This window comes from Rhyacophila brunnea, unplaced genomic scaffold (genome assembly GCF_057557595.1).
Source record: "Rhyacophila brunnea isolate RB1 unplaced genomic scaffold, BYU_Rbru_1.0 scaffold_24, whole genome shotgun sequence".
In the NCBI taxonomy this organism is placed as follows: domain Eukaryota; kingdom Metazoa; phylum Arthropoda; class Insecta; order Trichoptera; family Rhyacophilidae; genus Rhyacophila; species Rhyacophila brunnea.
In genome coordinates this window covers 10,128,450-10,155,933 of record NW_028232904.1, presented here as the reverse complement: position 1 = coordinate 10,155,933, position 27,484 = coordinate 10,128,450, and the positions used below count along the sequence as shown (strand labels likewise).

The 27,484-nt window shown below is 31.7% G+C and overlaps 1 protein-coding gene across 2 annotated transcripts; it reads left to right on the top strand.

Annotated features, from left to right (window-relative positions):
* Positions 1–280: 280 nt before the first annotated feature.
* LOC147069019 (uncharacterized) lies at positions 281–27,161 on the top strand. 2 transcript variants are annotated; one of them, XM_085951250.1, is made up of 9 exons: positions 281–451; positions 983–1,130; positions 2,082–2,272; positions 3,156–3,933; positions 6,156–6,239; positions 8,374–8,565; positions 10,638–10,807; positions 12,938–13,042; positions 25,263–27,161. In XM_085951250.1, the coding sequence occupies exons 2-8, from the start codon at positions 1,039–1,041 to the stop codon at positions 13,015–13,017; spliced, it is 1,587 nt and encodes a 528-aa protein (XP_085807376.1). In that variant the 5' UTR covers positions 281–451; positions 983–1,038; the 3' UTR covers positions 13,018–13,042; positions 25,263–27,161. The 2 variants fall into 2 exon arrangements, with proteins under 2 accessions (XP_085807376.1, XP_085807375.1); XM_085951249.1 differs by lacking the exon at positions 25,263–27,161 and adding an exon at positions 14,520–14,659.
* Positions 27,162–27,484: the final 323 nt, after the last annotated feature.

The following is a 27,484-nucleotide window of genomic DNA, read 5'->3' as shown; positions in this document are numbered from 1 at the left end:
AATTAAATTAGTAGAATAACACCTCACGCGAAGAAGGAAGAGCAAACCCTATCTCAATTTCATTATTCCTATCCATAACATATAACATAAAAAAAAGATAAACAAAGAGTCAACTCATTGAATTTTAAATATATTTGGTATTTTATCATTCATAATGATCAATGTTATAATATACAGCAAGCAGTAATTATAAATAAAATTGTACGATTACTGTTTTATTTTTACACCGTAGGTACTAGCTACGAAATGCCATTTCTAACAACCTTCGAAATCAAACAACGCTTTTGGCCGCCATATTAACTTTTGTAATGTGGTTGCCGTCAAATCCTGTCTAGTGTGAATTAATCCAAGTGTAAATTTATTTACTGTGTAATGTAAATATATAAGATTTATATTGAGTTTTTAGGTATCAATAAAGCCTAGTGATTTTTTATAAAGTGAACGTGCCAAGGTATTGTCCCCCATGTTATTTTATTTAATAAACTTCGCCTGTACAAAATGCTGTAATCTGACTTAACCAATATACAATGTCAGTTGACAATTTATTATTTTCTTTGTAATCCGTATTATTTTGTATGTATTTTGTTAATTAAATCATCTAGAAATTTCAAAGCTTCGTGTTTAAAGTGTTTATATTTCCTTCCAATAGGTTTAAAGCCGGTTTAAAGAGTATATCGATATGGTATGTCTCTTCAATTTGTGTGTACCTATTTCATGCGAATAAATTATGCGTATTTTGCCGGCAATCATATTGGATTCCAACGTTTCTTCATTCGGCAATTGCAAAAGGTTTCTCCAAGGCTTGAACATACAAGATTACTTCCCCGTATCATATTTTTGATAATGGAATAATATATAACATTACTGTTTGCCAATTGCATGAATTTAGACTACCAACCTAACCTGACCAGTGACGTCCCGTGATGGTAGGCGGGTTATGAATTGCTCAGAATCTAGATGTTTTTTATTTGTTTGATTCCAGACATTGGAGGATCAAGAGATTATTGACAATACAATTGAATTGATTAAGTTGACAATATGATGGACGGGAATGGACCGAGAGGAATGCGTCCCAGAGGGCCTCCAGGGATGGGCGGAATGAGGCGCGGAGGATTTGATGGCAGAGGAAGGTGAACATAAAACAAAATTATAAAGCTTGTTACAACATTTTCAGTACTTATTTATTATTATTTTCTTGCGCCTGCCTTAATGTGGAGCATATAGCTTTCACAATTTGAATATATTTCTGTAGTACCTCAAACCCCTTTTCGCCACACTATTGCGAGGAATTGGGAAGAACGTCAGTTGTACCATTTTTAGAAAAATATTTAATAAAAAGGTTTGATGTTTTGGGTGGGTAATGAAAAAAGCAGCAAGAAGGAGCTGCATGATATTTCAGACCAAGATATGTCTATTTGTGCACAAATAGAACATTCTATAAAAACAGTATAAATATTTCTATAAGAACATTAAAAAATTGGTACTTGTGCATTATAACTGTGCAACCGATTTTTGTAGTTTGTGTGTGCTGTGATGTGGAGTTATCGTGCCTTGTTCAATACATTGGATGCTAAAGACGCGCCAAATGCGTAACGATTAAGGTGGCCATTCGATGTAATTAGCATGCTATTTAAATGTGGTAATTAAAAATTAATTATCTAGTCAGCAGTCAATGTGTTAAAAATTTCATTATTAACTATCGGACTGAGATTTAAGGCTCTTCGTGAAAGTTATGCCCTGATGTTTTGCATACTCTTGCAATGAGGTAAATACACTATTGATCAAAGCGCGCTCAAAGTAGGAAAATTGGTAACGCTTATAACGCAGGATTACCAATTTTTTTTATATAAATGACCATATTTTGTATTTCGCTACGGATGGAAAACATTGTACAAGTACAGATGTATCTTGGTTTGAACTAGACATAAGAGATGTGGATATGACAGGAGCAATATTAAAAGTAATCAATTACAATTATATACAACGTACAAATCAGTCCCGTCTACTTATTGCACACAGGAAGAAGAAATGGTATTACATACACGTCACGGTTTAATTTTTTTTTGTCATTTGTCTTTCAGAGGAATGGGTATGGGCATGGGAATGCGGCCCCGAATGGGACCTCCGCCAATGCGAGGCTTTCCAGGTGGACCTCCCAGACCCCCATTCAGAGGAGGCGGCTACCGGGGGAGAGGAGGTTTCCCTCCTGGACCTCTGGGGCCTGGACCGCACCCGGTGCCAACCATCGAGACAAGGGGGCCGCCACAGAATCGTATGTTCATTATTTTGCTGCATTAATTAACCTACAATTAGATATTTTTTGGCGATGTTGCTTACTTGCATGGGAAACTAGAATGACAACTTTATTTATTCAATCATAAACGGCTCATGCAAGACAATTTAAGATGTGTCAGATACAAATAAGGCTGACATACATAAACTCGCTAAGAATTAAAATAAAATATTACAATCAATTAAGTAAAATGAATTTCTCAGAAAAAGGAAATCTTAGTTAGGTACCTACAGCTGCAATTCTAAATGAATAGGTATGTATCAGTGGCAAAGGATGATTTTTGGAAAGGGGTAGGCTGTGAAGATCAGAGAAAAAGAGCACACTTCTCAGGTATACTTACGGGAAATTAGAAGATAATACAATATTACTACTGATGAATACATACACACCAATGACAAGACGCATTAAATTGATGAAATTTCAATAGCTCACTGGCGAAAATTGAGCAGAGTTTAAATTATGTATTTTCCTAAATAATCATTCACGTAACATACGATCAAAATATGTCATCGGTAGCTTTGAAAAATGCAATTTTACTGCGTCAGAATTTTGTATTCATAAACATTTACGTATGTTACATAACTGAATTAGTTGTATGGGACCCTATTTAACGGTTAGTTAACATAGTTTAACGTCATCATGGATGGACACTGTGTACTTCAAGCGACTAATGGACACTATGGAAATATAGTATTCACCTGAGCTTCATTTTTTCACTCACAGGTGTAATAAAATAAAATAATAATAAATAAATAAAACAATCACTAAAATGGCTACGTTGCTTTATATCTTCAAAAGTTTTATACAATGATTTATCTCTGTTTGGCTGTACCATTTTTTAATAAAAAATTCTTTCTAACAGGTGATCAGAGAGGTGGGGGAACTGGAGGCGGTTTCATGCCGAGGAATCCCTCAGGAAACTTCCGAGGAAACCGACCACCTCGCGGAAGAGGTGACTTTGTCCCTCGGGGCATGAATAGGGGTGGCATGCATAACAACATGCCACGCGGACCGCCCGACCAGCAACGAAATAATGCCAACAAAATGCCACAACCGCAACAGAATCAGTCGGCGCCGCCACCCAAAACGAACCAACCGCAAAACAATGAACCGGTCAATAAGCCGCTGGTGAACAAGCAACAGCCACCCGCACCGGTTCCTAATAATCCACCGCCGAAACCTACGCCTGCTCCGATTGTGGAGTCAGCGATACCAATAATGCAGAGGACGAATATACCCCCCAAACGGGACATGGGTCACAGTCACAACCAGGGGCACATGGCGAAGAGGCCACGGCGAGATATCAACAGACCGCCCCAGCAGGGAGGCCCCCATAACAATAATCAACAACATTACAATCAGAATAATAACAACAACAACCAGAGAAGCGGGCCACCCCCTTATCAACAGCAGCAGCAGCACAGAAATAATAACATGAACAGCGGGGGCGGGGGACAAGGACAGCACGGTGGGGGCGGGGGTCATGGACAGCACGGCGGGGGCGGCGGGCAAGGGCAGCATGATGGGGGCTACAGGAGGCAATCACAGCCAATGCATCATCAGAATCAGCAGCCGCCTGTTCAGCACCACACGCAGATGCCCCCTGCCAACGGATACGCCCCACAACAACAGCAACCCAAGTAAGTTCAACTTTAACTCATCTCAGTGGCGAAGATTTCTTAGTAGGCATTTGGAGCCTGCCTTATTGCTATACTTCAGTTGAGGCATGGTCTAAAAAGATCATGGCTAGGCGATGCGCGGATTGTGCAAATATAATTTGTCATAAAAATTCAACATGCGTCCATTTAATGTTATGTTTATTGTTATATTACTAACAATAATAGTATATTCATTGACATGTTTCCTTTTTCAAGTACATACGTAAAGTTTTTTAGTCATCTTTGCACGATTTAAGAATATATTCATCCGACACCATGACAAAACAAATCGACGTGCGCACATCTCGACTGTCGGTCTCCGATTGGCGACAGGTGCGAAATTTCGTCGCACCTGCTGTTGAAAATTATTTGCCATTTCACTGAAGTACGCTCTTAATAACACATACTTGACCACAGAACCCAATACCTATTTATCACGCCCACGATAACATGTCAACTTAACTACTACATAAAATATTTAATCCTGGCCATAAAGATTAGCCCCACATCAATGCAACTAACCCACCCAACCACCTTGTACGAAAAAGCAAGGGCATGGTTATTAATATTTAAAAAAACTTATAATGTTATGGGTCCTGTGTTGTTTTTCTATTTGGAGTCAGAGTATGGACCTAATAGGTTGAGCAAGTGACTAACACCCATTTCGATAAAAACAAAAATCCGTTAATACAACCTCCATCCTATGGTGACCCATATGATCCTCTCAGGATCTCTCATGGTGATACAAAAAAAAACCATTAGTAGTAATATCATATTATTATTACAGTAAGTCCCAAAAGTATGACTGTCAAGTAACTACTTAGGAACTATGATGTATATCTTTTTAGTGATGATCCCCTTAGTTTACCTACTTCCAAAAGCCACTCTTCGCCACTGTCTTATCACATTCGTATATCTGTGTTGTAGCATTGCTTTAAGCTAAAGGGACAATAATTGCGTCAGCTGAATGCAGAACTATTCTAACTCGCATTTGAAATATTTTGCAGAAGTGTTCTTTGAAATATCCTATTTCAGTTATTTATTATTTATATAGACACATTTATGCATCATTATTTTTGTCAATAGTCCTACTAAAATAATATGATGTATACATTTCGCGAGCCTAATACTACAAGGTTCTAAGTGTTCGTCCTTGAAAATACAAACCCAACAATGAAGTAGTATTCTAAGCTGCCTCGTTGTTACTTTTGTTTCTCCAAGGACAAACACTTAGAACCTTGTAGTTCTCCACTCGCGATTTATATGTACAAATAATAAATACTTAACGTAGGTTGTTTCAAAGAACTCCCTTCTAAAATATTTCATATGTGAGTTTGGTCACCTTGATAGTATCCATTCGGCATACATCGTGCATACAAGTGGAGTTGACATGTTAATTCTGTGTGTGAAAGGAAGAAGGCGTTAAGTCTTAAAAATCTTTACTTTTCAGGACAGCGAAAAGAAGATTAATGTTTAGACCATTTTGTATGGGAACTCCAATGTTTCTGTATTGAATTTAGTAATTCAGATGTGTTGATTTGACTTATCCTTTTTCACATTTGTGCATGTGTTTATTATGGGTCATTTGCCATCTTTAACTCATTTTTCGACTTTTAAAACTTATCGCCCTCCTTTTGCCCACAGAATTACATGGTTATTTATTAACCATGGACAACACTTAAAATTTTATTAGTCTTCCCAATTAACGAAAGAAAATCATATTTTATAATAAAAAAAAATTCGAATTCTTTCAGCATTTTTATTGTTTGGGAAAGAATCGACCTTGAGATTATAACATGTAATATATACAACACGACCATGTGGTCATTTAGTGCCCCCCGGTACCACTATATGACTGCATTTGTACAGTAGTTGTATTTATGCTTTATGCCACTTTGAGTTACTATTAAATTTTGCTCACATTAAGGCTCCATGTTTCACAAGCATACATTGTCTGAACACTTCGCTTTAGACACAATGAGTAGTCACACTTGAAGATACTACTATTCAGGCACTTAATGTGCTCTGGACCAGTTTGGTTTTATGAGCAATCTCATAATTCTTACCATCATCAGTAGACATTTGTTGTTAAAGATAGACGTAGTTATCACCTGCTCTATTTTCTCACCATTAATGAAAATCGCTTTCGGCTCAGCCAAGCAGTTTATGACTATGTAATAATTTAATTAATTTTATTGTCACAGTTATCCAGCGTACCAGACATATGACACAGCACCTCCGCCAATTGACCCGTATCAGGCTCAACAAGCTCCGCAGTACGCCCCCAGGTAAATATTTTACCCTTTGATTTATCATTCCGATAGTACCGTAAAACGGGGTGAATAGGAACGTTCTCAGATTTCAAATTCAATTTAAACCCCATGCTGTATGACTGAAAAGCTAAATTCGCTTCCCAAAACTTGTGTCTGTGATTCAGCAGTATGGTTTGGTAAATGGGAACACTCAATATTCACTCGCAATCGATTTTCCCCCAAAATTATGGTCTGTTCCTATTCACCAGCGAAACGGGGTCAATAGGAACGGGGAGTGAAAAACTGCAAATTTTATTAAAACACATAATTAAATAAAGAAATATTTATTTAGAAAACAGAAACTGTATTATTTCTTTAATCAGTGGATTAGCTGAAACAAAACTATGTACCTATTTAACTGTGTTGAGTTCATTCTTGGACATAGCCACGTTCGACAAAGTTTTTCAGACCTGCAAAACATGCGAAACGCAACAAACTTTTTCACGTCTGGTGAATAACAAACGGTCAAGTTTCCTGTCCTATCGGAGTTTCCAAAAGGCAGAAAAATAAATTATCTGTCAAATAACATACATATTGGAATGCAAACGATAGCATTTTGGCAATTGCACTACTCTGAATCTTTTTACCGGGAACTATTCCTATTCACCCCGTTTTACGGTACATATTTTTTCACATTTCCTAAAACAATCTGGATTATTCATTGGTATTTTTTTTTTTTTTTTTTAGAATTATTAATAACCATGTCCTTGCTTTTTCGTACAAGGTGGTTGTTAGTAATTTGAACAATCACAAACACCCAGGCTTTGAGAAAAACACATAAATGTTTTTGTCATGACCGGGAATCGAACCCAGGAACTCTCGGGTGGAAGGCGAGCGCCTTACCCACTGCACCACGAGAGCCGCCTATTCATTGGTATTGGTTAGTTTGCAGCCAATGAGGTTCGGTTTATTGGTATGGAACTGTTTGCGATAAAGTTTTATATTGCTTAATTAATATAGGATACTTGCAGAAGGAGCTATCTGACAAATCAGACAACAATCAATGAGAAATTATCATAACATTTATACCATAGATGTTGAAAAATCTTCTTCAAAGATGGAGCCTAAATCTATGAAATTGAAACAAATAAAGGTCCTCTGGTCTACTGATTAAGTTTGCTTCAAGTGACTTCGCATTGTTCGCATCTGAAGAAAACTTCACACTTTTACTATGACAATCCACTATAATTTCAGATTCACCGTGATGCGAAAGTATTGCCAAGCCTTGAATACTTAAATTCGTAGGATTGGATAGTGTATTATTAAATTCGACTTCAATTTGACATTTCACGGATCTCACATATTGCCGTATCAAAGCGGACATTAAAATTAAGCTATAAATACCCGTGGAAAGATATTTCCTCATCAATTTTATGCAGACAAGCCTAAAGCAATTCATTGACCATTATTTTTAAGACGAATAATCATATAAATCACTGAGAATTGCATAATATTTAGGTTATGTAAATAAATCAACAGTCTTCAAGTCAGAACAAGTGCCACCATTTTGTTTTTGGGGTTGCCGATATGAGAAGAAAATAATGAACTTGTCATGTACCAATACAACCACATGTACAATCTGCCTTCAAAATTCTTTGATTTATACCCACAGAACAGATAATAAATAGAATACCGATAGGCTATATTCAATACGCCGCATGTTGATGCCGGGTTTTTAATGTGTGAGTGTCCTACGAAAATGAAGCACGCATTATGCACGTGCAATAGTGTGTGTAATACACCAACATTAAATGAGCGTAAATGCATAAACCGAGAGCAGTTTTGAGTATTCGACATAAAACGTATTCTTGACACGTGTGTAAGTTTAACCCGGATTCTTCCTTACTCGAGTCGGTTACCTGCTATCGCCTTACCCGTTATGTATTTCAGTTCCCATTATTTCTGAGTTCCCTGCTTATACCACTTGAAGTTAAAACTACACAGATTTGGCACCTTCATGAAATGGGTGTAATAATTATTATTTATGGAATTAACAGTTTTGGTGAATCTAAAATAACGCTTAATTTTTTGAATTAACCTATAAGTTTTGTAAATATTTTATTCATCTCAATATGCATAGTACCCCATATAACAGAATATTGTGTTGCAGTAACACTTATCCGGTGGGTAACAATGGGTATGCCCCTCCCGTGCAATACGGCGGCGCGGTGACGCAGGCCGTGAGCTCGTATGGAGTTCAGCAGCAGCAGCAACAACCCCCACACCAAGGGTACTCCGCTGTCCAGCCGCCACCCGCGCAGATCACCCATCACTCGTACTCCCATGAAGCCTCAGATTATGGGTTAGTATCTAAAGATCCTAAAGAATTCAACTACAAATTACTTGCTTCAGTCCATCACGTTCCAACATCATAATATTATGACAAGCACAAAGTAACGCTATTTTTTAATCCATACTATAATATAATATATGATCATCATATGGCGATTGTAAAAAAAATAAATTTGTAACATTTTCTTCAAATAGAAAAATAAATACATTAGAAAACAAAATCATATAATAGGTCACAATGAAACTGGCAAGGATTAATCCACATATTATGTAATAGCTTCAATAGGAAGGCATATATCGTCGGTGTTTTTTAAAAAGGGCGAATCAACCATTTTGGCGAAATCGAGATTTTCATGAAAAAACAATATGTACCTCACTAACTTTATTGTGTAAAAATGGCTAATTTGTATCTCCACAGGAAAGTACTTAAAAATGTATTGTTATTTTTATTTAATAAAACGCAATTTTTTTTGTAGTACTTATTCCACTTTTAATTAATATATTAGGACCGGTTTCGTCCGCCTCAGTGGGACATTTTCAACTCAGTACAATATATTGAAAATGTCCCACTGAGGCGGACGAAACCGGTCCTAATATATTAATTAAAAGTGGAATAAGTACCACAAAAAAAATTGCGTTTTATTAAATAAAAATAACAATACAATGCAGTTCCACCATGAATTGACAGTTAACAAAATAAAAGAAATTACTTAAAAATGATAATCGTAAGGCCGAATATCCATTTTGTATTACGAATAAAAAGCGAAAATGTGACATATTAGGCTTTTTAAAATATTATAATGCCTATTATAAGGACAGTATTCTTTCTAACCTTTACTGTTAACTTGTTAGACATTAATAATCATCCACAGGTAATTAAGGCCATGCATTAGTTGAGGCACGGTCTAAAAAGATCGTTGCTAGGCGATGCGCGGATTGCGGGTCGCGGGTGCAAATGACGCCTGTCAAACGAAATATTATTTGTCATATAAATCCAACATACGTCCATTTTATGTTCTGTTCATTGTTCTATTAGTAACAATAATAATATATTCATGGACATGTTTTCTTTTTAAAGTAAATGGGTAACGTTTTTAGTCATCTTTACACGATTTTAGAATTAATTGACCCGTCGCCATCACGCAGCAAAGTGACATGTTTCTGGCTCGACATTCTCTCACTGAATGGCAGCGAGTCCAAAATTTCGTCGCGCCTACAGTTGAAAATTATTTGGCGTTTCACTGATGCGTCACCTTAAGGCTATTCCTCAGCTGAGGCATGGACTAAAAAGATCGTAACTATGCGACGCGTGGATTGTGCTAATGACGTGTGCCGAACGAAACATAATTTGTCATAAAAGTTCAACATGCGTCCGTTTAGTGTTACGTTTATTGTTATATTAGTAATAATAATAATATATTCATTGACATGTTTGCTTTTTTGAGTACAGGCATAACTTTTTTTAGTCATCACACAATATAAGAATATATTCATACGATGCCATCACAAAAAAAATCGACGTGCTCTCACCTCGAATGCCGCTCGGCGTTTGGCGACGATGCGAAATTTCGTCCCACCTATCGTTGAAAATTATTTGCCGTTTCACTTATGTATGCGCTTAACAAATGAATGTCAAAAGTAAAAAATCCTGTAAAATAGCATTTTGGTTAATTCGCCCTTTTTACAAAACACCGACGATATTATGTTGCATGACTCCATGAAGCGCTTTGTGGTCTGAATATCACCACATTCACAGTATGGGGACTCTTAAGTATCGTGTAAGCAACACCCACACCGGTTTTATTGTCATCACACAAATTTTTTATTATGTTACCACATGAAGCGTTTTTTCGTAATCACATCCATCACCAAGGACCGATGTATCGGCTCACAAACTCGACTGTATGTATGTAACACGGTCTTTCCAGTCTACCTTGACACGTTTGAGCCTTGATAAGATACCAAGTCTCTCAGCCATATGGGAGTATAAATAGCATGCACGAGTCAAATGAGTAGCTCTTAATTGACTAGATGGATAATAATTAATAAACTGAATGAAGCTAAACAATTTAATCGTTATAGTTCGCAGTATGCTATACCAGAACCGGCACCAGTGTACCACCAAGAACCTCAATACTCTGCACCCGTTGTCAGTTATGACCAACAGCCGGCAGCTCAGCATTACGCGCAGGTGCCGCAGTATACAGCCGCTCCCGTCTACCAGCAGCCGCCTCCCACGCAGTACACCTATGGTAAGTAACTATAGAAATTCTATTACATTTCCGGATTTCACTCTGGGTTTTGGATGACTAATAAATTCTTTGTACTTACAGTGAAACCCCGATTTTACATTTTTGAAAGGTAAACGTTTTTTTTTTTTTTTTAGATACAAATTGGTTTGGAGCATATATCAACGTGTTCTTTGACCTTTTCGAGAAGGTTCCTTTTCTCTTGAAACAACAATGTTTTCAGTTTTCAGAGTCACTATTTGACAACAACAACATAGAAGCACAAAACTCTTATTGGGGTTCCACTGTTACAGTATTTATATGGACATAGATATATTATTTAGTCACAAGGCAAAACAACTTACACACAGAAGTGTCACAATGTCGATGCAATTTAATAATTCCTAAAACAGGATCTGTCAACAAATTAACTTTTTCATAGGTATTTTTTTGTGATCACAGCAAGAGTAGTGTAAACACCTGATCATCACAATTTGAACAGAATGAAACAAACTGTCATCCATCCGGTGTTGCTACATTTCAATGAATTTTTTAAAAATAAGTGTCGGGTGAGTTTTTTCTCCCTTCTTTTCAGAAGTAGATAATTTACATGATTACATTTGTTTGTAATACATATGAGTCGCTTAGAATCATAACTCACATATTCCAAATATCAAGTTTTGAGATAATCGCTAAAAACCAACAGAGCACTATTTTTTGTAATTAGAAGAACAGTATTGAACTCCCTAGAATATTAATTAGTGAGAGAGTCGAATAACTTTTTTTTTTTTTAATATATATACCTAATACTCCTAACGTTGCAGACATACAGCATACTATGAGAAATAGAGCTCCCCGATTGGTTAGGAAGGCGTTGGTGACAAAACTCTATTCTTTGAAATATACGACATATTACACCAACAATGAACTTTGTTAACAATTTTCACATGGCTTAAATTGACTTTTAATACTCAACTATTTTTCGGTATATAGATTAATTCATTTAAAATCACTTGGCATATTTAACTAAAAAACGAAAAAATTGCAATATGTGAGTTATGATTCTAAGCGACTCATATAAGGTTTTTCAAAAAACATTTGATTTTGTGTGTGCTATGATGTGCTTTTAGACAAATGTATAGAATCTAAGGGCTACAAGACACCTGACAATGCGGCTTCAACGCAGGTTTTTACTTGATTCCAAATGTATCGAATTGTAATAGTCTTGCTTGATTCCAATTGGATACATTTACAGTAAGGCCTTGCGTTGCTGCAATGCGGTCTCCGTTGCCGTGTGTTTGGCCCTTATTGGTTTTTTGAATCAGTAATTCAAATTACTGATTCAAAGGGATGCGGAAAGGCTGGGGATAGTCAACTGGGAAGAGAGAGCGCTGGACAGAGATTCCTGGAGAAACGTTGTGCAGTCGGCCATGGACCTGAACGGCCCCTAGCGCCAGTTTAATAATAAATAATAATAATAATAATAATAATTTTAAAAAATGCATCATATAAGCACCCAATGGCGCTGACGAAGATAGACTTCCAATTTCATCATACAGTTTCGAAGGCGGTCAAATGTCCAGGCTTTATTCTAAAAAATGACAGCAACCCTAATGACAATATGTTTAAATAAATTAGCTAATTGAAATTACGTAGCATTTCTGCTCCAAAGTAAAGCACATTATAGTCCCCCACGGAATGATAGTTTTCAGAGCCCCTCGCTCAAACCATTTAATTCTCGCGAACAAAAGCAGATTGAAAAACAACCTGTAAATTTTAAGCTTGTTGCGTGACGCTCGCTTCACATTAATACGGTTTTGACCATACGGCAATAAATCAAACAGTCAAAATCCAAAACGGCAACAAGTTCTACACGCCACTAAAAGAATGTCGCTTTTCAGGTTTTTGCTGTACGGTCAAAACCGTATTTCTTGACATAAAGTCTTTCCATCCAACCCCTAGAAATGTCTCGATCATAATCGATATTTATATCTATCAGAGCTACTGCAAAACCATTACATCTGGTTCAAGTGTGTAAAATTACAATGGATTTTGTTCCGTTTCAGTTCCCAGGTCTGGTTTATATGTACGTATAAGCTGCTTGTCCGATTATGTCAAAAGATGTAAATTTTTTGTACGTTTACTTTGTGATAGATACGCAAGGGTACGCAACTACTGCAAGCTACGCATCGAAGCCTGAATATCTGGATACGCAACCTCAAGGTTACTACTAGAATGTCCAGAGTTGTAGAGATCATGGTGAGTTATTAATTAATTACATATCGATCATTCCAATTGATTTACCAATATCGTAAATGGTTAGGTTGTATTTTTATGGACAGCTTCACTTCACTTCACTTCATCCATGGATGAAGTGAAGATTCTGTCAGACAAAGACAATACATTAGTAACATAAATAGGTTGTCAATTAAGAATTTACGATATATCAGGGAGCTAAGCATGAACAATCGGTAATTTTTATAGGAAAGGAAAGAGATATCTGTGTCATTATGATGTCCTATCTTTTCTCATCAATTGTATATATGTACATTTAATCCTTTGCAGTATTATGTCTTCGGTGTTTCGGCTATACGATTTATCAAGTTCATTCATCAGAAACACAATTAAAATTCATTCAAAGATGCAAATAATTTAAAAACCTAGTAGAATAGTATTAATATTAAAAAAAAATACTCTAAAGCCTGGAAGAGAGATTAATTATATTTACACAACTATAAAAAATAGTTATTTTTATTTTTAATCTTTTTGTAATAATCTTTAGAATACAGACATATTTAGTTTCATAGGATATCAATGGTTATTGTACAAAATTATCTTTTGTTAATACGCGTTTACTTTCATTTTCACCAAACATGTAGTAAAATATCGACATTATCAAGTCAAAAGTACGTTAGTGCCAATTATAGGAAAACAATTTGAAAAAAGGATTTTATTGGTTTTGTCTAGGGATATTGAAGAATTTATGTACCTTCTTATAATAGAGATGAAACCTAAAGATATTAGAATGAGACAAAAGATGGAAATCTGGGAATACAGCACTAATTTTCATACAAACTCTGAAATGTAGTAAACTCAGTAATCTTTACCATAACTTCACTGTCAAAAACTAGTTGTCATTTCATCACGGAATACGGAATAATTCCTGCTGACACTTGGACGCTGATATTCTGAATAATCTTACATCTCAAATAACTAATTTTTGCCATAATGTACCTAACGCCTTTTTGACTGATCACCCTCAATATAATTGGTAAAACTTTCTATTGAAGTTATTAATTGCCGTGTAATTTTGAAGAATTTGCCATGCTATCCATGGGTTTTGCTTTAAATATATTGCCTTATTGTGTATGATAATATTATGTTATATCATCACATCATTACGATTTCAAACTACTACTGACATTTTCATTTTATTTACCTATTGTAAATAAATTTTATAAGTAAAGTGGACCATAATTATTTATAATGAAATTGAGTAGACATGGTTTTAGGATTATAAATAATTAAGAAAAAAATGATTTCTGTAATAACTTGCAGCTACAATATAAAATGTAGTCTACATTATTACGATAAAAAAATATGTAACCTAACCTAACCCATCTAGGTGTACGTGACTACAATGTTTATAGCGGTAAAGTCACATGATTTTAATATTTTTTTCTTCTGTATAACTATTTTTAATTATTGTATTAAACAATAAGATCTTAATTTTCAGATAAACGGTACGGTAAATGTCATTAAAATCAATTTTGATTTTTTGGATAATCGGACGAAAGAAACGGACCACAACCTTACGTAGGTTCGTTGTCAAATAACAGTACAATAAGGAAACATAAACAAATGTACTTCGGTATCAAAAGGCATATATATCCATAAAAATGACAAAACATTATTAGGATTTATATCGCACCGTGAGTGTAAAACCAACGTATGTGCAAATTACATAGTTTGGAGATATAAGGGTTTGAAGTTTTCATTTGGTCAGGATAAATAGAGTTTCTAAAATAAAACAATAATATTTGGTGTATGTATACATTATGACATGTTCTTTTATTAATTTTATTTTTTTTCATATAAATCCATCAAGATTACAAGTTTTAGCAGTTGCTATGGTTTTACACTTTCATGATGCATAGAAAATGTTGATATTTCGCAGTTACCTGAATTGCAGTAAGATTTTTATTGGGAACTTTGGTAATACCATTATAATATAATATATTATATTATTATTAAATAAATCAAGAATGATATTTACCTATAATATTTTGATATTTTAAGCTTACTAACTATAATTTATTAAAATAGATGCATACAATTTTAAACCAAAATAAAAATAGCAAATTACAATAATTGTAATGTTTTTATAATTAATTTTATCGACGTCAATTATTATCTGAATCTGTATTTAAATGTGTAGATGAAAGTTTTTTTTATAAAAATTATGGTGTATTTCTGGTATCACTTTTGATGAACATAGGGAAATCAAGTCATTTAATTTTGCTTCGGAGATCCGAGGTGGTTTTATAAATGCTTTGTGTAGTTGAGGTTGTACTGATTGACGTCCGCCCTGACGTTTTCTAATATTTATTACATCAAACACTTCTGTTTCATACTTATTTTTATAGAACAGGCAATAAGGATTGTTTTTCCTCACTTCAATAACGCAAATGTCTACCCAACTAACCTTTTTACTATTTTCGTTGAGTTGAAAATTATTGCCCATTTCATTTGCTAACTTGTGAAAATCAAAAATCTCGTCAGTGCCAATTTCCAGTGAATCACTGGAATCCACTGTATTGGTATATAAATTGGACCTGACATTTTTTTGTTTCTCTATGCAAGAGTGTTATAGAGTCACCCTCGTTCTAGGTGTGTCCTACGACCAAAAAGTTGTGTGTGATTTTTGGGATATTAAAATCCTGGAGGGCGTATAAATACATTGCTGTAATAAATTTATTTTTATTCTGTCCGGCACAATTATCCGAATAAAAAATGACTTCCTTCCCAATTGATTTATCTTCCAAAAATTTTACAACACAAGAACCAATTGCATTGGCCCCTTTGTTTGTAGTCCCTTCATGCTAAACAAAACAGTAACCATTTTTATTATTAATGTGTGTAAGATGGTAAAATTATAGGTTGAAAGCTTTGTTTTATAATATAGCACTGATATCTGGGCATTTGGTGTTGATAATACGGCCTGCAGATTATAGCAACATACTATTTTATTCGTCTTTCGCCTTCTGTGTTCTCGATAATTGTTTATTTTTTTGATGAATGTCATATATTATTTAACTTGAATTATATTTTTCTCTTCGCTACTGCAATTTTTATATTTTTCACAAAAGTCACATAGGTCCTTGTTTGGTTGAAAAAAGCCTATATTATAATGGGTATTGTTCCTCTTGCAAACCAGCAGCATCTTTATCTATATCCAACATGGGTTCTTCAGCATCAGGAAATGTACTTGTCACATTTTTGAAAATCTGTAACATTGCAAAAACAAAAATATCATAGATCTGATTGATATACTGTTGTGTTAATTGAAAGAGTTTATTATTGTAGGTGCATAAAATAAATACATAGGTACATAAGATAAGTCGATAATAATAAGTTTCATAACAATAATAATATTAAGGTTAGTTTTGTATATCATTTTAGTATAATATTTATCACAAAGTCTTACCTTTTTAGAAGTTTTTCAGCTTTTAAAGCTAACTCCACCATCATTCGAATCCTTAAACTTATATTTGATAAAAACAAAATACACTGCACTACATTACTTGAATCAAATGAAACAATAATGTGTTGTAGAATACGTCTGGATGCGTTATCAAAGTCTTAACACTGAATCATTTCAATAATTGCCTGCTATCACAATAATAAAAACAATGCCACATTGCATTCACCAAAAGAATGCGTCTGATGCTCGGGTTTCACAATTAGTCATGGATAATCATTTGCAGATACTATGGTTTTACATTAACAATGGAAGTAAATCTTTGTATTGTAAAACCCAAATATCTGTCTTTTTTAATGAAAATTTTTAAGTTTGCAGTAACTTCAATTTTACATTATCAAGTTTATGACTTTTGCAGTTGTTCTGCATTTAAATCTCGAAATTGAAAAATTTGCACTTGCTATGGTTTTACACTCACGGTGCGATATACTTTTTGTTTTGATTGTAAAATTTTTGATAACTTTTTATTTCGAGTGGTGTTGAAGTAAACATCTAACCAATAGAACAGATTGGCATTAGAATCTCAAAAATGGTTGTTATAGGGTTTTTGATATTGAAAGTGTCAAAAATGGTTGTTGTGTGGTTTTTGATATTGAAGTACTTTGTCTTAGATCTTAAGTACACTTGACACGAGTGTTCGTTTGAAATAGAATAATAAACATTTAATCAAGAAAAAAAATGATTTAAGAATCTTGAATCTGTTTGTATTTCATTAGTCCATAATGAATATTATTTGAATAGTTACTATAGTGCTTTTAACCTATAAAATGTAACAATTATAAAGAATTCACAATAAACTTTACACAATGTAAAACTGTTTTTATATATACATAGTTGTACTTTACCTCTTTATTACATTTTGAGTAAAACATGTCATATACGTTTTCATTTGTGGAAGAAAGCTCTATGTGCCAATCGATTTTTTCATTTTTTAAATTTCAATCACACCAACGGGTTTACTTATGTATATACCTATTTTAATTATAAAGGGCATAATTTTTTTTATATGATTGTTGATTTTCTTAGTTTTTTATTTCAATAAATCTATTATTGTAAAAATATTCAATATCACAGAAGAACTCAGTAAAAATATGTTAGATATAAAATACAAAATACGGGGTACTTATGTTACTTTATTTAATTTAAACAACTGAAAATAATTAGTTTTTCTTATAAAATTTTAATGTACCTACCTAGATACATTTTTGATCAATTATTATAAAAAATATATATATTAACACAACAGCTTACGATGTTATGGCAACGTGAATTATTTTACGAATGATGTGATGCCGCCCTACAATCTTATTATTATGATGTGAACGGTAGGCATTATATTATTGCCTTGATATGTAGCAACATTGGCCTGAAAATTCCACTTTGTTCTTCAAGAGATGACTGCCGCTGATGTAACATTTCTTCAAGGAACCATAATGAATATTTTACTTTATTATAAAAAATGGACATCTAAATTTTACCTTATTGATACTGTAATATATATAATTTTAATTTGATTTTTTTAAGAGAATTTGTTGACATAATATGTTAATGTAATAAGATGTAATGGTATTTCATTATACTCTTAACAAACTTTAGTCATTTTGATCAAAAAATGTGTCCATTTTTTATACCAGAAAAGGTTACTCTTGATTTGTGTAGGTATTTTGTTTTTTTGAATCCCTATAATAGTTTCCACTGGAGTATAAATGTTTAATTACATTGTTTGCTTTCTTTAGAATTTTTTTTTTAATTAATTCATTGTTATTAAAAATAGTGTCTTTGTGTGTAATAAATATAATATGTGTATTCAAGAAAATCCTAATGAAGTTAATAAATTTAATAATATGCTACATAATATTATCTCTTTGATATCAATGTTTTCATTACATATATATGATGTAAAATAAATGGAAATCGATTATTCAATAATAAATGACAATTGTTCAAAATTGTGAACTTAAAAATATTGAAAAAAATTATTATTGAAATACCCAATGCGAAAAATCCTTTCATACTTATTGCAACACTAAAATCCATATGTCTCAATGAAATGACATAAATTGTTATAAAAAAAATCCATAGTTTCGTGGGGTAAAAATTGAGTTTCAACATTATCTTGGCAGACTATTCAATCTGATACTGAAAATTAAATAACAGTGTATTTACACTCTTTGTACGTATATCGAGTGTATTTAAGAAAAAGGGCGTAACCCTCGATTTTTCTAAAAGTCCTTTTATTATATTATATTAACAATGTATACAACTAAATTCACGTTCTGTACAAAGGATACTTCCACAAATGCCGATTTATTATCTAAATTCAGGTTTTAATTGAGCTTTAATTAACCCTTTTACTCCCACGGGGCCGATATTTCGGCCCACCATACCTATGCGAAAACTCCATCTGGGCCGATCCATCGGCCGAAAGTTTGGAACCAAATTTACGATTTATTCCAAATTTTTTCCCGTCATATTTCGTTCATGTAGACGAAGCATTATATTCACTGTGTGTTGATTGTGAGTAACATTTATTTTAGTGTCGGCATTGTTTATAATTATGCCATACCCTAATAACTCACAAGTCATAATTGCTCTGCTGTCGAACTTGAGACCAAAGAGGGTCATAAAAATAATAAAACATTTTTATGACACATTTTAAATTCTGATATTTCTTTTAGTTGTTTTATGATTCATATATCACATTACAAAATGAAATTTGTAATTTTTGAACTAACAATGGATGCCACTGTATTTTTGGTAAGATGGTGAAAAAATACATGAATATAAATATTATTATAAATGATTTAGTACTTTGAGACTTATTTTTTGAAATTACTTCATTCCATATCAGTTAGTCGTCGATACTGTATCGAATTCTCTTGCGATTTCGTGAATTGAATAATATTCTTGAATACCTTGACACTATACGATTTTTTTTGATTACTTTATAAAAATTCTATTTCATAGAGAAATAATAATATGTTTATTTTTTTTTCTGTTACTACATAAGGATAGATTATATTATAAAATTTGATATATCAATTATAAATAAAAAAATGTTGTCACACTTGTTTTGTTGTTCAAACATAGTTTTATCCGTTCATTTCTAAATAAATATTGATACATTATTTTTTTCTTTTGTTTTATTGATGTAAACTATCAATATTATTACTTATTATTGCTTTATACACCATTGAGAACACACAAAAAAAGTTTCAAATTTTTAAAACATGTGTAGAATTAGTTATTTAAAAAAAACTAAATCGACGATTTGTTGTCAAAAAACGCTTGGGAGTTTTCGCATATGCTAGGCTAAATCAGCTGGGAGTAAAAGAGTTAAGTTTTAATTTAAGGAAAAAAGCATTTACTTTCAATTTTATTGATTTTTCTGTAATAACTTCTTTAATTATTAGTAGATCGAAAAGATATTACACCAAATCATCATGCACCCAATGTCTGTGCCTATTTTTTTTTTATTAATATTGAACCAAAATCATTCAAAAAACGTTTTTTGCTTCTCCTGTAAAATTTGATCTGTGTGGGTTACGCCCTTTTTCCTGAACACGGTCGATATGAATATATTACATTCGAGAAGATTGTTTCTGTGAGTTAGATACTGGACACAGTATAATATCAATTATTATATCTTAAATATTTTGAAAAGTTTGTAATTTTTTTTGTTACATACCAACATTTGAATAAATTATAAATGCATTATTGCGAGAGAACATAGTTTGGTTTATTACATATTTTATAATTGAACTTACTGAGTATGTATCGTAATTTCTTTTGAAATTACCCTTAATTAATTTGGCAATGTATTCTTCTTAATTTCCCTTTATTCTATTTATTCGTGGAGGCTTTTTTATACGTTTAGATTCAATTTGTCTTTTTTTACCCTACTATCACTATTTGTTGTGTATAGTTAAGTGCAAAACTAGCTTAAGCGACATGGGACACTTGATAGATATCACTTACATCACATCTGCGTTAAATTCAAAAATACTTGCAAGCATTTCTATATTTATGCAAAATATTGCATTACAATGATATTATAATAAAACATGTGTACATTGTTCATAATATTATATTCTTGACTGTACATAGTCATCCTTTGAATGATTTGATATATACATCACCGGGTAAATATCTGATGCGTTACATCAAAATTTTTGTATACCACGAAAGCACTAATGTAAAAAGAAAATGGAGTATTTATAAATGTGTCATGTATGACATTACATTGACAAATACAATTATTGCTGTCCACCCCTTTTCAGTACATTATGCTGATGTATTTTTGTATCTAAAAAGATAAAGATAAAAAGATAAGTCTGTTTAATTTAAATGAAATTGCAAACTTAAGTACGATTAATTTAAAAGCAAAAAGAATTGATTTGTTTTAAAAAAAATAGTGTTAAATTTCATTTTATTGGAAAGATACCCGATACAAAAAAAAGATTTCTTAATTTCGATAATTTTGTGACCCAAATTTACAGGAAATCGTTGGAGGCTGCCGAGTCTTACAGAAATGTTACAAAGACCGATGAAAACATTGTTAACATTTGTTTTACAAAATAAAATATTTCGCTTACGAACTTGCGAATATATTGCAATCAATATTTAAAATCATAGTAATATTTAAAGTTAGTTATTAAACAGAAAATGATATTGATGAGATTCATGAAACACTTATAACTAAAACTAAAGTTCATTAGTATTGGATTTTAAATAATATTTCTAATTTTGGCACTTTGTTACAAAATTACATTTTTTTTACTTTGTAATTTGTAGTATTTATCCTTTTCAATATATTTCATATTACAAAGGCTCATACAACGCCTATATATTAAATTTAGTTTAAGACAACAAAATTGAATGATTCTAAAATTCGTTAGTTTAACGTTTATATTGGAAAGTATTTTATGTCTTAAACAAAATAGAGTGGCTAGTTTTATTTGAAGTGAAGATATTTCGTAATATAATATAAAATATATATGTGTAATATATTGTATTATTGAATTGAAGCAATTCAGCGCATTGTTATGGATTTAAGAAGAAAATATGACGCATCTGAGAGTAAGTAACCACAACCATTATTGTACCTACAATTATTATGAATATTAGTTGAACGCTAAAAAAAAAATCGAAATAAATATATATGATTGGAAATAAAATAATGAACTCGCGTTGGCATCCAAATAGTTTTGGTTAATTTTAAACCTCATAGTATGTATCCAAAATCAAAAACTTTGTCATAATTTATATGATGAAAATATTTTAGAATATATCAGAGTTATATTTCACAAATTTAAAAGTACATAATATGGTTTACTGAACTGTTTGAACTTCAGAATTGATTTTATAAAAAAATGTCGATTTTGGTATTTCCATAGTAGTAATTTTAGGGTATTCTGTTTCGTTTGGATGTCAACGATACTCATTCATTATTACCATTATATTGTTTGACGGGTGGATGAATTAAATATATTATTGAGATATGAGATAAAACCGATGAATTTTTGTCACATAATATATTTGAATGTTTTACAAAGAAAATTGATAATTATTCTAAAGATGTGTTTAGTGGTAATAAAAGATCAAATCAGTATTATTTTTGAAGATTGGTTTTTGTTTCAGTAATTCATTTTATATTGAATTCTAATATACAGCATCCTAATCTTGAATATTGATTGATAATATTAGCGTTATTTTAATGGTAATTAACCTTTTATAAAGTTATAAATACGTTTACTGCATCTTACATCTGCCCGCCAAATGAAAAATGATTAACTATTCTTAGCAGAAACAACCAGCTGATTAAGCTTAAAAAACCTACAATTCCCCGTAAATTTATTTTCAATGAAAACAAATTATATTTCTCTCTAACATATTTAATTAATAGGAATAACAAAATGTTGACAGACAAATTGAACTGAGAGGTATTTTTTAACAAGATTTCTTAGAGTCAGTCTTTATGTCAATAGAGAACATAAAAAAATATAAATTATTTCTTACATTCCGTACATTACCATGAATGAAATTAACTGATTTAAACTTATTTTAAATTCTTATTAACGTAACTATATTTTTCGAATGACTGATAAGAATTTATGATAGTCGGATACATTAATTTAAAGTTTTACAGAAAATTAAATTTCTCTCATAATCAGTTAATAAAATAGGCCAAATATACTATATATATATATATATCTTTTTTAAATTTTTTTAGAATGTTTGATATATCTACCATCAATGTATGTATAATTTTTGATATATAAAATTACAGTTTATGAAATTATTATAGGTACAAAATATTTTCTTTACAATTTGAATTAGCAATGAAATAATAATTATCGCAAAATATATACATGAATTTCTAGAATATTTTATATGTTTAAATTTTTATATTTAAAAATTCGTAAGAAAATCCAAAATACATATTTTTTAAATTTATTTACAATTTCAATACTTAGCTATTGTTGTATTCAAGAATTTGATTAAATATGAAACAATCAATCATCTACCATTTAAGAGATTACGCATTAATTATTTTATTAACAACCGAGAAAAATTAAATAAATAATGCATTCAATGTTGCCAACTGTCATTGATAAAAAATATAGGGTATAAAAATAAGCTGTTTGGCTAGATTTTTAAAAAAGAAAAAAAAATTGTAGAAACTGGCTTTTCAAAAAATAAGTTTAAATTATTATACATTATTATTGTTTTCACAACAAAGATTGAACAATTCATTTATGAATTTAAAATTAAAAATTAAATTATTCGTAAGATATATACAAAAGTTCAGCATGTTGATTTTCAAGCAAATTTGGTGTAATATTCTAGCTTTTTTATGAGAAATTTTAAGGTTTTTGCAGTGTCAAAAAATACTATACTTTAGGCTTTTAGGTCATATACAAGATATTTTTCAAGCTTGGTGCCTATTTAAAAATCCTAGATCTGGCAAGAAAAACGCCATGTCGGCAACGCTGATGCATATATTAATTTGATCTTCCATCCTTGGATCAGTGTCTTCGTGACATTAAAACTATCACAAAGCACATTATTGAAATTAAAAAAGTGCAAATAGTTTTTTTTAATATTTTCAATCTAACACAAGTTTCTGTTTAATTTTTCTTATGAAATCGTTAGTTTATCAAGCCACACAGCAAAGCATTTCAAGTTTTGTATGTTAACGACATATCGACCCAAAATGAATGAATTCAAATCAACTTGCTAGTGATTATTTTGTAAAGATTAATAATTGTAAATTACACTTTAACGTTGGCATTGAAATTAAAATGAATATTGTCCATTGAGAAAGAAAGTAATACTTGCAATACTAAAGAATATAAAAATGGCTTCCAAATAGACAGGTACTAAGTATGACAATGAAATTCAAATCAAAATTTGTGTAATGTCATACAACCATACATATTATTCTTAGTTTAGAGACATATAAGATCAATTATTTGGCTTTGTCAAAATAATATTGGATCTATCAGAAAAAGATCGAGTCAGGGCCTGATGCATAGATGATGTTTTATGTCATATTAATGTCACTTTCCATAAACAAGATTGTGGCCCATTTTTTATGTTACGTGAATTTTAAAAATGCTTTTAAATTGAAAAATGGTACTAAAAAAAACCCCCACCCGTGGAGACGAGTGTCTCTAGTGTTTGGGAAATATTTCTTAAATTACAAGTTTTGCATCACCAGTCAGTTGACGTATGAGTACACTAGATGTTAATCTAGTTTTAATTGTTAAAATAATATATTAAGACATTTTAATACTAGTAGTCTTTCATATTTGCATAGATAATTAGTAAAAACAATTTTGTAACTAATATATTTTTTAAAAACTATATTTATTGAATTTAGCTGTCAGGGGCGTCATCTATGTATCATTATGCATTATTTCTAATGTCTGAAAATCAGTTGACTAACACATGAGCCCTTTTATTGAAATAATTATTACTATGCATTAGGCCCTTATTTGTAAATTTAATAATGTCTTTAATATGCGAAAACACTGAATATCTCACATAGATTCAAATATCCGTAATTATATTCATGTTCCATAAAAATTAATAGTTTTTAAAATTTGGATATGTCTCGAATATAAAACCAAATCTGTGTATCCTTCAGACAGACCACATTTCTGTCTCTGTTTTTGTCAAATAATAGCCTTAAGAGATACTGTACGGAGGCATTTATAATGGCAGGCGTTTTGTACTGGTCAAAATGACCGATTAGTTACTCTGTTACAATAAACATTACTGTTCAAATTAAATCTTATAAACATAGTTAGTGACAAATTACATAATATATCCTTTAGCAAGCAGTAGACGTCTATAATAAGAATATTTTTTTAATGTTATAATTTTAGAAGAGAAGAAATTTTATTTTGGAAATAAGTAATGACGAACGAATACACAATATTTGACAATATTTTCCATTGTCAAAACAGTATAAATGCGTAAGCAAAGTTTTGCTGGAAGAAAACTTTGTTTTTGTAAATACTATATTCTTTTGACAACACGTTCTTGAATAAATTTAATGTTACGTACATTATAATAATAAAATTTAAATGCATGTATTCAGATAATAAAATATAAAAAAAAAATATATATATAACCATTATCTATTGTTTCTGTAAAAGTTGATAAGTCTAATAATTTATCCAATCTAATATATATTTTTTTCATTTTCAGGAAGGCAAGCTGAATTTAAAGATATGTACCAAAGACAGAGATGTAACAGGACTATCTGCCTGTCTCAGGTCATATTTTAAAAGATTTTCTATGACTCGTCTATTGTGAATGTTCACATCTTAATTGGATATATTGTGAATTGTTGAATGTTGTTTTTAATTCGTAATTCAACTTTTTGTTTCTCAAAATTATGTGTCTTTCGATTTTGAACTGAATACTGTGATAAGATACAGCTTCTAGAAGAAATTGCATATTATTCATCTCACATACGAAGAGTATAATTCTTTTTTGAAGTGGCTCTTTACACAGCACTAGGGTGAAGAAAGCGATGATCGGTTAGAACAGGGGTCGGCATAAGCAGCTCTTTGCATAGATGTTTGCAGCTCTTCAGACATAAACTCCAATTTCACCTCATCTCAAGCAGCCTTATAACTTATGAGTTTATGAGATAGAAAAAAATGAAGAACAGTTTAGGTATTCTCACAATCTTTGGCCCTTTATATATATGCGAGCAAACATTCTCATCTATGAACCAATAAACTTGGAAGCAGAATAACGGATGAAAATTTACAATCATGTATTCAATTAAAATTAAGTAGCTATTTGTCAGATGTGGTAAAGTTCTGAAAAGCGATGCATGGACGTCGTTCTATAATTTTTTTAATAAAAAATCTTGAACTTCATTCCCCTAAAAATCCATATACATAGTGTGTATATTACATATATGCGGCTCTCTGGTACCTTTGTTATCCTGTTTCCTTGACAATTTGGCTCTTCTCACTTGACAAAGTGCCGACCCCTGGGTTAGAAAAATAAATTATAGTATACGGGGCCAAGTAATAATAACCTAGAGACAGTTTTTGTGATCCTTGTTTTCATAACAAACATGTCGTCGGCTTAACTTGCAAACTGCTTATCTACATTTATGCAAAATGTTCAGGAGAGCATAAAAACTGAATAAATTCAGTTATAAGCAATATTTTCCAATGAACATTGCATATCTATATTATGTAGGTAAATAACAATATTTATCGATTTGACATTCAAGATTTAAAAATAATTTTAACCATAACCTCAAAAAAGTTCTGATATGAATTATTCTCCTTGTACTGCCAACATACCACCAGCAGTTTGCGAGTTAAGCCAACATGAATAAACCACTATATGATTTTTTTGAAAGATAGATATATTTTTGTGAACATAAAGTAAGAGAGAGGCCGAAGATCGAGATGGATGGAATGTCTTGGTCGCTCAAAAGATGACAAAATTCAAAGGTGGTCACGATCCTCAGCCATGAGGGTATGACCAAGAAGAAGAAATTATTTTTGTGTATACATATACGGTTATTTTTTAATCCAACGCAAACAAAACATCAAAATATTAAGGAAATAAAAGTAGTAATCGTCAGATTTTTTTTGTATTATAGTAGATAACAAAAAATTTCACAAGCCAGATAGTAATTATTTTAAACATAAAATTCCTCAATTATGAGTCGGAAACTCTATTCTTGCTCTTGAAAAATAAATCAATCTGAATATTTATCCCAGAATGAAAATTAATCAACTTTCTACCAGTGTCATCTAAACAGGCAATCTCTTTTGTTAATCTTTACTAAATTACTACTATCCCAACCGAGGGTAGTTGATGGAATTTAGTGAGTATTTAATGTATCTACTACGGGTTTTTACAAACACTTTTATACTTGCTTCTTTACATAGTAGGTAAAAGGGTGTTTAGGTTTTTTTTTGTATTAGTTTGTTATATAAATGAGAATTAACTGTATTAATTGACAGGTATGTCCATTTCCCTGGAGGCTGTATTTAATACAATCTGTGATAACAATTGTGATATTTTATTATTTGTGTACTAATGAAAATAAAAGAATAACTTTTTATACTACATACTGTCTTTAACTTTTTAATATAAGTAATATCTTCATTTGTTTGTGAAATATTTAAAAATCATTTAATTTACCTTACGCTTATTTTTCTTTCAAAAACTCGCCTTTAAAAACAAAATCATCTTAAGTTTGATTCTGAAGAGAAAGTTTTCAAATGGTTAGTCAAAACACATGCCTTTTTTAGGACTATAAAAGAATTTTTATTACTAAAGTCAGTCACTGCTACAAAATATTTCTTGAAAATAGTGTATGCAACAGGACCTAAAGTAAGGAGTAGGGACAGCACATGGTGACAGCCTAATTACCGAAAAAGATATCAAAT